Below are 12,611 nucleotides of genomic sequence, written 5' to 3' on the forward strand. Positions count from 1 at the left end.
TTTACCCTGAAAGTCCCACCCATTTTGAGGCACTTAAGGCACGGTGACAACCCTCAACATATCCCCCTCCCCCCCAAACACACACACTGAAGGCAAAACAGAAATCTGCCAAACCGTGTCCTTAAATGGCACCCCAAAAGATTAGTACTGTATACAGCTTCAGCTTAGAGGATGCATTTTCCCAAAGCTGAAACTGGAGAGGGAGATTATATTCTTAAGAGTTCTTGTGATCACTCTCACAACTATAAAGAGAAAAAAAATTGAATTTAAAAACACCCAGTTTGGGGCACCTGGGTGGCTCAGTGGTTAAAGCCTCTGCCTTCAGCTCGGGTCATGATCTCATCGAGCCCCGCATCGGGCTCTCTGCTCACAGCAGGGAGCCTGCCTCCTCCTCCTCTCTCTCTCTGCCTGCCTCTCTGCCTGCTCATGATCTGTCTGTCAAATAAATAAAAAAAAAAAATCTTTAAAAAAAAAAAAAAACACCCAGTTTGGGCGCCTGGGTGGCTCAGTGGGTTAAAACCTCTGCCTTCAGCTCAGGTCATGGTCCCAGGGTCCTGGGATTGAGGCCCACATCGGGCTCTCTGCTCAGCAGGGAGTCCGCTTCCTCCTCTCTCTCTGACTGCCTCTCTGCCTACTTGTGATCTCTCTGTCAAATGAATAAATAAAATCTTTAAAAAAATAAAAATAAAAATAAAAAAATAAAAACACCCAGTTTGTAACATTTGCATGTAACATGTGGACCAAGAATCTTTGTAAATGTAGTACTTTGAAATGAGTTGCTATCCTGCTCTTGGGGAACAAAGACACCGTCTCGCATGGGCACGACCACACGATGCGAAAGAACCGTGCTGATTTTACACAGTTGTGTTAAGGAAGAGTTGCAGAGAGATCCCTACTACAAATAAAAGTCGTCACATGGACTAGGCATACCTCTGGGGCTAGAACCTAGAACCGGAACGGTGAATTCCAAGGCACATCGGGCCCATCTGCGTTAGAACACGCCCGCCCCTTGCACGGGACCCAGTGGCCTTGCAGCTCTCTGAGAGGTCCACGTGGCAGAGGGTCTCTGTAGACTCCTGGCCTGGCACAGCCTGAGGACTAGGCACACTGTCTGTGTCAAAGGGATGACTACCTCATGGACCTGAAAGACAGCCATCTGTTTTTCTCCTTTCTGCTTCCCGATTATGTGGAGAAGCTGTTCCCATGTTCCAGATGGAAGGAAAGCTAAAACCCACGTTAGGAGCACCCGAAGGGCTTTCTTATGGACCTGGGGCGGTAGCCACAAGGGCTTAGGTCGTCGAATCATCCCCACGAATAGGTGTGGGGCGGACAAAACAAAGAACTTGGGTGGTCACTTGGATAGACACTGATCTGTGCTAAGAAATCAAATCACGATTAAAAAAAAAAAAAAAACCTATAGCTTCCATACTGGGCGCTGTGCAAGATCCAGTCCTCACTTTGCAACAAAGATGTAGGGGGCGGGGCGTCAGGTGGAAGAAGAGGTAAGGGATAAAGGGGATTCTTGTTTTTGTTTTTGGGTTTTTTTTTTTTTTTTTTTGGTAAAGATTTTGTTTATTTACTTGAGAGAGAGAGAGCATGAGAGGGGAGAAGGTCAGAGGGCGAAGCAGACTCCCCACAGAGGTGGGAGCTGGATGCGGGTCTCGATCCCAGGACTCCGGGATCATGACCTGAGCCAAGGCAGTGGCTTAACCCACTGAGCCACCCAGGCGCCCCAGGGGGTTCTTATTTGTATGTGGGCAGTTTGGGGGAAGAGAGCCATGTCCTCCATGGATCCTATCATGTTGTTTCCCTCCCACCGTCTCGGCAGTAAGTTCTGGGACTACAGATAACTTGTGGTCAACTTAATGCCTAAGGAGTCAAGAGGAATAAGATCAAGGCAGAACTGCTAGGATTCCTGTCTTTTATTCGGACCCCCTTTCCTTCCCCGCCGCCCGCTCGCACCGCCCCCCACCGCCCCTCGCCCCAAAGGCCAGGGCAGGTGCACGAAGTTCTGCCACAAGCCCAAAGTCACTTGGTCGAAGTGATTCATCAGATGCCCTGTCCCGAGGGAGAGACGGCTTCTTGCAGGATGAGGTGAAGGAGGTGATTCTGCTCAGCACTCAAGAGCGGCCACATCTCCACCTGCAGCGACTTGACGGCTTCCGTGTCCTTTTCGTGGGTAGCCATGACCAAGGACTGGAGCAGCAGGAACAGCTCCTCGGGAAGCTGGCCCCCGCTCTCCTGCCCGTGGCTGTCGAAAGCCTCCCAGGAGTACTTCTCCAGGGTGTGGGCATGCTCCGGCAGCAGTTTGGCAGGCGGCGGTTGCAGGAGCAGCAGCAGCAGCACGCGGGACACCTCGCAGCGGACCAACACGTCCGCGAAGGCTCCGAGCGTGGCGGGAGAGGAAGCGCCCGGCGCGGAAGCGGCGCTGGGAGGGAGCAGCGCGGCGGGCACGGCCGGGGCGGCGCCGGGGCCCACCTGCTGTCCCGGGGGCAGCGGCGGCGGCGGCGGCGGGGGTGGCTGCACCGGGTGGCTGCCGTGCTCCCGCGCCAGGCGCTGCATGCGCGTGAAGGTGGCCAGGGCGCCGTTGTAGTCGCGCGCCAGCAGCTGGCAAGAGGCGGCGTCGCCGAGCGCCTGCAGCGCGGCCAGGGGCAGCTGCGGGAGGTGCAGCTGGGCGGCGCGCTGGAAGTGGCCGGCGGCGGCGGCCGGCTGGCCCAGGTCGCGCAGGGCGGCGGCCAGCTCGAGGCAGAGGGCGGCGGCGGCGGCCGGCTGGCCCAGCTCGAGGTGCAGGCGCACGGCGGCGCCCAGAGCGCTGGCCGCGGCCTGCAGCGGCTCCCCGTAGGCGGCCGGGCAGACGAGCCGCTGGCGCGCGTCGCGCTCCTGCCGCAGGAAGAGTCGGGCGGCCTCGGTCAGCGCCAGCGCCTCCCCGGGCCCGTGGAAGAGCGCCTGCTGGCAGCGCGCCACGGCCAGCTGGCACCAGGCCGCGTAGGGCAGGCACTCCTGGGCACGCAGCTCGCGGCCCAACTGGCCAAACTGCTCGCCCGCCTCCGCCACGTTCGGCTTCCGCAGGAACCGCTTCTTCAGCTTGTTGGACACCTGGCGGTAGCGGGCCAGGAAGTCCCCAGCCTCGGGCCCGGGGCCCGCGCCGCCACTCAGGCCGGCCGCGGACGCCGCCATGTTCGTCGCCCGCTCGCTGACGCAGTCGGTGGGGCGCGGCGGCGCCTGGAGGCGACGTGCCTTCCGACCCGCCCGCTCGGTGGAGGTGAGGCCGGGGTGGAGGGGGGGCGGGGGGACGGGGGGTGAGGCCGCACCACCGCGCGTGCGCGCGCTCCCTGCCGGGCCGGCGCTAGGAAAAGCGCGGGATCCGCAACGAAAGGCCTCACGGACGGGGGGGGGGGGGGGGGGGCGTTGTCTATGCAAATCGTCAGTCCTGGGGCGGGGCCTGGCCAGGGGCCGGCTGTTGCCAGGCGACAGCCTGCCGGCCCGGGTTGCTAGTACAGGCGTCCCCTAGCGTCCCTAAACGGAAGCCGAGCGGAACTCAAGCCGCGGCGCCACGTGGCCCTAAGGCCAAGTCCGCATGGTTCGCGAGGGCCGAGTCCCTGCTCCCTGCCCGCCGCCCCAAGTGTGTCCACCCCGCCAAGTCTGCACGTTTCGCGGTGGCCAACCCACCCCCTCCCCGCCCACCACCCCCACACCGTCCCTCCTCAACCTTCCGGTCCAAGCCCCTGCCCTGCCAGAGTCCACGCCGACAGGTGTGTCCACCCCTCCGTCCCATCCCCGGGGGGTCGCCCTGGCACGTTGTCCCCTCCACGACGCCGCGGTCCTGGTCTTGAACTGCGGCCCCAGGAACCCCGTCCTTCCCGGGACGGTCCCGGGCTCTGGCTTGCTCGGCGCTCATGTGGGGGTCTCGGGGGCGCCAGTGCCCCCCCGCACCCCCATCCAGCCTGTCCCACCCGGGGCCACCCCCCTGCACCGTCCCTGAGAGAAACGGCTCTTCCGTACCCCCCACCCCCCAGCCAGACCCTGCCTGGGGGTCTGTCCTTCGGGGGACAGCCCTGAAGCGCGTGGCCCACCGAGTGACCGAAGCGCCCGCACGCCCGAAAACACACGCGCGCGCGCGGTTTCTTTCCTTGGCTTTTATTGCTTGGACACACGGGTTTCTTGAGCCCCTTGTGGGGACTGCGAGGGACTGGGCCCGAGGCCCCAGCCCGCCCCGGGCCGCCGCAGCGGTGAGCAGGCCCGGCTGGGGCGGGCGGGCCGAGCGGCCGGGTGGTGTGCGGCGGCAGCTAGTCGTGGGGCGGGGCCACCTGGGAGATGGTGGTGGACTCGAAGAAGCGGCTGAGCAGCGCGTTGTTGTGGACCGCCATGTCCACGAGCTCCGGGGTGATGCGCGTCCTGCCGCAGTTCCGGGCCTCGTTGCCCGCCAGCTCCAGGACGGTGGCCGTCAGGTACTGGATGACGGCCGCTAGGAAGACCGGCGCGGACGAGCCCAGGCGCCGGGCGTAGCGGCCTTCGCGCAGGAGGCGCTCCACGTGGCTCACGGAGAACGACAGCTCGGCTCGGGCGGTGCGGGAGCGGGCCTGCCTCTGGCCTCCGGACGACCCTTGATGGCTCCTCTTGGCCGGCATGCTGGGCCTCGGCTGCGCTCTGGCTCGGCGACGGGCCTAGGTCGGCGGTGCTCTGCGGGGCTCGGCGGGCTCGGCGGCTTCGGCGGGGCTCTGCGGGCTCGGCGGCTTCGGCGGGGCTCGGCGGGGGTTCGGCAGGGCTCGGCGGGGCTCGGCGGGTCCCAACTTCTCCAGCCACCGGGTTGGGACCCAGGACTCGGGCCCTTACGCTGCGGTCTCCTAGCGACTACAGACCGACCCCCGTCATTGGTCCGGGGCCACACACTTCGGGACACGTAGATCCGGTGAGGTCACCGCTTTCCCATCGGCCCCTGCCGGGAGCTCGGGCCCGCCAAGAAATGGCGTGAGCGGGAGCCTGCCCCCCCACCCCCTCCCCCCCACGGCCCCCCACGACGCCTCTCGGAGGCGATGGAGGCTCACCTTCCGCCCCACTGGGACGTCCTACCCAAGAAACCCCAGACGGGGGAGGACCTCGTGGCCCCAAGCAGACCCTCGACGTGTGGGGCGACTGTCACCCCTATCTCGCGGGAGCCTGCCCCCCCACCCCCTACCCCCCGACGGCCCCCCACGATGCCTCTCGGAGGAGATGGAGGCTCACCTTCCGCACCACTGGGACGTCCTACCCAAGAAACCCCAGACGGGGGAGGGCCTCGTGGCCCCAAGCAGACCCTCGACGTGTGGGGCGACCGTCACCCCTATCTCGCTCCACAGCGTGGGCCCCGCCCCCAAAAGGAAGCCCCGCCCCTGGCGGGCAGACGCTCCCCACGGCACCCCCCTCCCTCCCTCCCCCCCCCCCCCGCCCGGAGCCTGGCAGGCAACCCCTCCTCTGCTTCCTGCCGGAACAGATTGGCCCCTTCTGAAGACGGACCTAGAGATGGGATCGTCAGACGACGAGGTGGTTGGGGCTGCGGGGGGGGGGGGGGGGGGCGGGGGGGCGGGTCGGTCGGGCTGCTTTCCCTCGGCACCCACGTTTTCACCCGGGTTCCTGCACGTGGTGGCGTCCATCTGCACTTGGTGTCTTCTGATGGCTGTGGACAGGAGGCCACGGCACGGAGAGACCACGAGTCGTGGACCCCGGTCCTCAGGGGACAGGCCTCGCGGTGATGTCCACCTCTGGGCCCATGGGAACGGCGCCGCGGTGGACGGTCGCCTACACGGTTCTGTCCGAGCACCTGTTTCCCGTGCCTTGCCCTGTGGAGCTAGGAGCGGGGTCGCGGGGTCACGGGGTCCTAGGGTCATTCCCTGGCTACCTTCCCGAGGAGCCGCCTGGGTGGCTCCCGCCGCAGCCGGACCACTCCCCCATCCCAGGAGCAGTGGGCCAGGGTCCCGGTTCTTCCACATCCTCGCCCAGACTGGTCATCTCCCGCTTGGTCGGTCTTTCTGGGGCCAGGAAGAGCCGTCCTACTGGGGGCGAAGTGGCATCTCACGGCGACTTTGCCCCCCCGCCCCCCACCCTTTTAGAGAGGGAGCGGAGGAGGGGCAGAGGGCGACAGAGAGAGGGAGAAGCTGAAGCAGGCTCCATGCCTGGCGCAGAGCCCACCGTGGAGCCTGATGCAGGGCTGGGTCTCACCACCCAGAGAACAGGCCTGGCCTGAGCCGAGGTCCAGAGTCCAGACGCTCCATCCGCTGAGCCACCCAGGCGCCCCTCCCGGGGCTTTGGACTTGCACGTCCCTGATGGCCAACGATGGGGAGCGGGTTTCCATGGGCCTCCTGGACGCTTGCACACGCGCTTCGGAGGAACATCTCTCGGCTCCCGAGCTCGGCCCGGCTCTGTCTGCCTCTTTGTGGCTGAGTTCAAAGTGTTCTTTAGGCGTCCGGAAGAAGACGCCCTTGTCGCCTATGCGCCTGGCAAATGCTTCTCCCATCCTGGGGCAGCGGTTTCGGCCTTTCCCGGCCTACACGGTTCCTCCTTCTCCCCCTCCCCAAGTCCTCCTCCTCCTCCTCCTCCTCCTCCTCTTCCTCTTCCCCTCCCCTTCTTCCTCTTCCCCCTCCTCTCTCTCGTCCCCCTCCCCCTCCTCCTTCTCCCCCTCATCGTCTCTCCCTCTCCCTTTTCTCCCTCCTTCTCCTCCTCCTCCTGCTCCCCTCCCTCACACCCTCCCCATCTTCCTCTCTTCCTCCTTCTCATCCTTCTTTTCTTCTTCCCCCTCCTCCTCCTCCCCCCCCTCCTCCTCCTCCTCCTTCTTCTTCTTCCTCTTTTGTAGCTGTGCTTTACTGCCATATTTAGGGAATCTGGTGGTTAACTTTTTCTGTCAATTTTGCTATGCCATGGTACTCAGTTATTTTGTAAAACACTTTCCTAGGTATTTCTGAAGTATTTTTAGAAGAGATTAACATTTAAATTAGTAGAATTTCACCCTCTATCCTGTGGCCAATAAAATGTGAATATTAAATAAACAAATAACATTTCAGTAAGACATTATGTGCCATAATGTGGGTGATTCTCATCCAATCAGTTGAAGGCCTTACTTGGAAATAACTGTCCTCCCACAAGGAAAAGATTTTGTTATCAGCTTCCTTGGACCTGAACTGCAACATCAACCCTTCCCTAAGTCTCTAGCATGGTGGCCTAGCCTGAAAATTTGGAGCTTGCCATCCTCCACAATACTATGAACCAATTCCTCACAATGTCTCTTTCTCTCTCTCTCTTTGTACACACACGCACATACACACATTCCATTGTTTCTGTGTCTTTCGAGAATCTTGAGTAATACAGATTTTGGTACTAAGAGAGGCTCTAGAGCAACAGAATCTTAAGAATAAATTTTCTAATTTGGTTCTGGCATTTCTGGAAATGGTTCTGAAGTCTGATTAGATTTAAAGTTACTAATGAGTCTATCGCAAGTAGTAAAGAGAACACTGATGGTCCATGACATGATATCCAATAGAGATATACAAAATATCACCACTGGATATTAGTAATCAAACACTAATAAGAGGCAAGTTTCTGGGTGACTATGTACATTTAGAACATTTTTGTCAAACTAATGAACACAATGAGTTGGCAGTGTAAAGTAAGTAGACAAAGTGGGGAATAAATGAATGAGCTCTGGAATTCAAATTCCCAACTCAAGTGTCACATAACTTGACCTGAAAGCTTCTCCATCTGTGCTCAAGGGACCTTTATTTCACATAGCCACAGAGGTGACTGAAAACCAAACCCAGCAACTCATCCTGGGAGTGACTGAGTTGCAATGAAAATTGAATTCCCAAACTTGAAGAATGTTAACTGTTAAAGTGTGGGTGAAAATTGAAATGGAGGTATATAGGAAAACTTTGACGAAGCTGGGGATTTTTAACCCCTAGATTCGGATGTCTTCCTTGCCAGTAGAAATACCCTCTCTACCCGTCTGAGATTAAACCTGCATCGCTCTGGGGAAAAGTGTAATAGCCTTCCTTGAGGCACTTGCCTTGCAAAACACTGCCATTTATCCACAGGACCTCCACCACCCCTTTCTGTTTCTAGACCTATAACTACACTCAAGTCCCAGCAAGCCCTACAGGTGAGGCACAAAATGTGGTCCATGAGGAGGTGTGCTACAGTCCAAAGAACTACTTGATTTTTCTAATTTATACAGACAAATCTGGGGAGTGTTTGTGGGAATGGATATTAAGAGTGTGGGTAATGGTGGAAGAAACATAAAGTTGAATTAAGCCAAACACATTGATATGGGCCCACTAGGCAGTGATTCTGTATTCAATACTGCAGCTTGTGGAATTTAAAAAAAAAAAAAAGGGCTCTAGTACTTTGGTTATTTGGCTGAAACATGGACCAAAAGGTGACCCATGGTAAATTAACCTGAAATATTAGATCAGCCTTAGTATACTGTAGAAGGAAGGATTCAGAAGTTTAAATGATTTTGCAATATTGTGTGGATTTGTCATTTAACATCTACTCATCCCCCTTTGGAAGGTTTAGAGGACACACCTTTCATCATGACTGTGGGAAATAAATTTGTGAAGGGAGCCCCAGTATATTTGAGGGGCTCTCATGAACACTTGTATCTGTCGGCCAGGACTTAACAGTGTAAATTGCTGCCACTGAACTGGGAAATCCAAATGCAATAGGAGCAAATAGACCCCGGGGTGACAGGGGCCAAGTGGCAGGCTCTCAATAGCCAAAGGCAAGATAGGTTACTATAATGGACAGCAGATGAAACAGCAATCAAAATAGTCTGATTCTTGGAGATCTAGGTTGGTTAGTTGATCACAGTGTTCCTAGAAGTGAAGTAGATAGAAGATACATTATTTAGTTAGGGTTACCATAACAAAATACCACAGATTGGATGACTTAAAGAGCAGAAATTTATTTTCTCACAATTCTGGAGGCTACAAGTCCAAGATCAAGGTATGAACAGAGTTGTTTTTATCTGCAGCCTCTCTCTTTGCAGATGATGACTTTCCTTCTGAGAAATGGTTTTTGGTTTGTTACTGGGCCTTGGTAAAGACTGAGTGCCTAACCATGGGCCACCAAATTACCATGCTGTTTGAACTGCCTATCATAAACTGGGTGTCCTTTGACACACCAAGCCTTTGTTTTTAGTAAAGTTAGGCATGCACAACAGCACTCCATCATCAAATGGAAGTGATATATATGAGATGGGGCCAAAGCTGGCTGAGAAGGCACAGATAATAGAGAAGTGACCCAAATGCCCATGGTCCCCCCTTCTACTACATGATTTTCTCTCTCCTCGCCTATGGCTTTATCAGGAGTTCCTTATGATCAGCTGACAAAGGAATAAAAGACTTGGGCCTGGTGTACAAATGGTTTTGTATGATCTGTAGGAGCCATCCACAGGTAGACAGCTGCAGCACTACAGCCCCTCTCTGGGATATCCCTGAAGGACAGTGATGATGGGAAATCCTCCCAGTGGGCAGAGCTTAAAGCTGTGCACCTGGCCGTTCACTTTGCTTGGAGGGAGAAATGGCCAGATGTGTTTATATACTGACTCATGGGCAGTGGCCAATGGTTTGGCTGGGTGGTCAGGGAATATTTATTTCTTTAACTAGGCTCCATGCCAAGTGGAGCCCAACACAGGGCCCAAACTCACAACCCTGAGATCAAGACCGGAGCTGAGATCAAGAATCAGATGCTTAACTAAATGAGTGACCCAGGTGCCCCTGGATGGTCAGAGACTTCTAAGGAATACAATTATAAACTTGATGACAAGGAAGTCTGATGAAGTCATATATGGATAAGTGTCTCTAAATGAGCAGGGGAAAATGTGATGATATCCATGCCCCATGTGAATTTTCAGCAAAGGGTGACCTTAGCAGAGAAGGATTTTCATACTCAAGTGGATACGATGAACTGCTCTGTGGATACTAGTCTGCCTCTTTCCCCAATCACTCCACATTGCCCAATGGGCTCATGAACAAAGTACTGATGGGGGTCATGCATAGGCTCACTAATGTGGATTTCCACTCATCTAGGCCAGGGCAGATACAGTCACTGCTGAGTACCTAATCTGCCATCAGAACAGACCAATTTTGAGTCTTTAAAAAATTGTATTTCTATGTACTAATATGACTATTCTGAAAGTGAAATTAAGAAACTATTTTTACCAAAAATAAACTATTGGGACTTCATTAAAAAAAAAAGCTTCTGCACAGCAAAGGAAACAATCAACAAAATTAAAAGGCAGACTGAGGAATGGAAGATGTTTGCAAATGACATCTCTGAATCTCTGATAGAGGGTTAGTATCAAAAATATATAAAGAACTTATAAAATTAAACACCCAAAAAACAAATAATCCAGTTTAAAAATGGGCAGAAGACATGAGCAGACATTTGTCCAAAGGAGACGTCCACATGGCCAACAGACACATGAAAAGATGGCCAACATTACTCATTACCAGGGAAATGCAAATCAAAACCACAATGAGATACCACCTCACACCTGTCAGAATGGCTAAACTCAACAACGCAAGAAACAACAGGTGTTGGCAAGGATGCAGAGAAAGGGGAACCCTCTTACACTGTTGGTGGGAGTGCAAACTGGTGCAGCCACTGTGGATATCAGCATGGAGGTTCCTCAGAAAGTTTAAAGTAGAACTACTCTATGATCCAGCAATTGCACTACTAAACATTTACCCAAAGAATACAAAATACTGATTTGAAAGTATACATGCACCCTAATGTTTACAGCATCATTATCAGCAGTACCCAAATTATGAAAAGAGCCCAAATGTCCATCAGCTGATAAATGGATAAGGCAGAGGTGGTATGTATATATAATGGAATATTACTCAGTCATAAAAAGAATGAAATCTTGCCATTTGCAAAAATGTGGTTGGAGCTAGTGAGTATTATACTAGATGAAATAAGTCGGAGAAAGGTAAATGCCACATGATTCTATTCATATATGGAATTTAAGAAACAAAGCAAATGATCATAGGTAAGGGAAGACAGAGGAAAACCAAGAAACAGACTCTTTCTTTTAAAGATTTTATCCATTTATTTGAAAGAGAGAGACAGTGAGAGAGGGAACACAAGCAGTGGGAGTGGGAGAGGGAGAAGCAGACTTCCTGCAGAGCAGGGAGCCCAATGCGGGGCTCGATCCCAGGACCCTGGGATCATGACCTAAGTGAAAGGCAGTCATTTAACCAACAGAGCCACCCAGGCGCCCCACACTCTTTTTTTTTTAAGATTTTATTTATTCATTTGACAGACAGAGGTCACAACAAGTAGGCAGAGAGGCAGACAGAGAGAGAGGGGGAAGCAGGCTCCCCGCTGAGCAGAGAACCCAATGCGGGGCTCGATCCCAGGACTCTGAGATCATGACCTGAGCTGAAAGCAGAGGCTTAACCCACTGAGCCACCCAGGCGTCCCCCCAGACTCTTTTTTTTTTTTAAGTAGGCTCCACATCCAGCATAGATTCCAATGCTGAAATCAAGAGTCAACACTTAATGGACTGAGCCACCCAGGCACCCACAAAAAGAGATTATTTTTTAATGTTTTAAGCTATTTTTATAATGTTTTCTTTAAATTTTCATTTAGTTGTTAAACTTTTTTAAAGATTTTATTTATTTATTTGACAGAGAGAGATCACAAGTAGGCAGAGAGGCAGGCAGAGAGAGAGGAGGAAGCAGGCTCCCCGCTGAGCAGAGAGCTCAATGAGTGGCTAGATCCCAGGACCCTGAGACCATGACCTAAGCAAAGGCAGAGGTCCAACTCACTGAGCCACCTAGGTGCCCCCAAAAAAGAGACTCAACTACAGAGAGCAAACTGATCTTAACAGAGGGGAGGTGGTTGGGAGGATGGGTTGGATGGGTGATGGGGATTGAGGATGGAGCTAGTGATGACTGCTGGGTGTCCTTGTAAGTATTAAATGACTATATTGTACATGAGAATCTAGTATTACACTGATGTTATCTACCGGAATTTAAATAAAAACTTTAAAAAAGAGTGTTTTTGTGTTTGTCTTTTTTTTTTAATTTAGATTCCACATATAAGTGGAATTTGTATGGTCCTTGTTTTTCTCTGTCTGACTTGTTTCAGTTAACACCATACCCTCTAGGTGCATCCAGGTTGTCCCAATACAAGAAATTTTAAAGACCCTCTGGGCAGTAGAGAAAAGAAAAGGAAGCTCATCTCTTCCACAACTTGTTAGGGATCGTACAGAGCTCCCTGGGCTGTTGTGCAGTGTTCTTGTTGCTGTGGTGTTGATAAGGAGTGGTGGTTTTCCCATGAGGGCCGAGGGTCAAGCAATGGTTTGGATCTTTGGGAAAAAAAAAATTCTTTAAAATCACTAAACAAGTAAGCCACGGAGATGAAAAGTACAGCACAGGGAACAGAGTCCATAATATTGTAATAACACTGCGCGTTGACGGATGGTGACTCCACTTACCCTGGTGAGTACTAAGTACAGAATTGTCCAATCAGTATGTCGTACGCCTGAAAAGAAGGTAATGCTGTATATCAATTACCCCTCGATGATACATAAAAAATCTTTTTAAGTAGATGCATACAAAACCATGTTGCTGGC

At 53.7% G+C, this 12,611-nt stretch overlaps 2 protein-coding genes across 2 annotated transcripts; both read right to left on the reverse strand.

The window, feature by feature from the left end:
* Positions 1 to 1,904: 1,904 nt before the first annotated feature.
* Positions 1,905 to 3,278, reverse strand: LOC125092276 (40-kDa huntingtin-associated protein). The gene has a single exon (XM_047716663.1). It carries the CDS (start codon positions 3,175 to 3,177, stop codon positions 2,050 to 2,052), a length of 1,128 nt encoding a protein of 375 aa, XP_047572619.1. The 5' UTR covers positions 3,178 to 3,278; the 3' UTR covers positions 1,905 to 2,049.
* An 852-nt stretch (positions 3,279 to 4,130) lies between these two features.
* LOC125092277 (histone H2A-Bbd type 2/3) lies at positions 4,131 to 5,037 on the reverse strand. The gene has a single exon (XM_047716664.1). It carries the CDS (start codon positions 4,626 to 4,628, stop codon positions 4,287 to 4,289), a length of 342 nt encoding a protein of 113 aa, XP_047572620.1. The 5' UTR covers positions 4,629 to 5,037; the 3' UTR covers positions 4,131 to 4,286.
* Between the last annotated feature and the right edge of the window lie 7,574 nt (positions 5,038 to 12,611).

This window comes from Lutra lutra, chromosome X (assembly GCF_902655055.1).
Source record: "Lutra lutra chromosome X, mLutLut1.2, whole genome shotgun sequence".
NCBI lineage: Eukaryota > Metazoa > Chordata > Mammalia > Carnivora > Mustelidae > Lutra > Lutra lutra.

Bases quoted from the DNA above. Each gene is read 5' to 3' on its own strand.
- LOC125092276 (XM_047716663.1), bottom strand. From the start codon at position 3,177: ATGGCGGCGTCCGCGGCCGGCCTGAGTGGCGGCGCGGGCCCCGGGCCC.
- LOC125092277 (XM_047716664.1), bottom strand. From the start codon at position 4,628: ATGCCGGCCAAGAGGAGCCATCAAGGGTCGTCCGGAGGCCAGAGGCAG.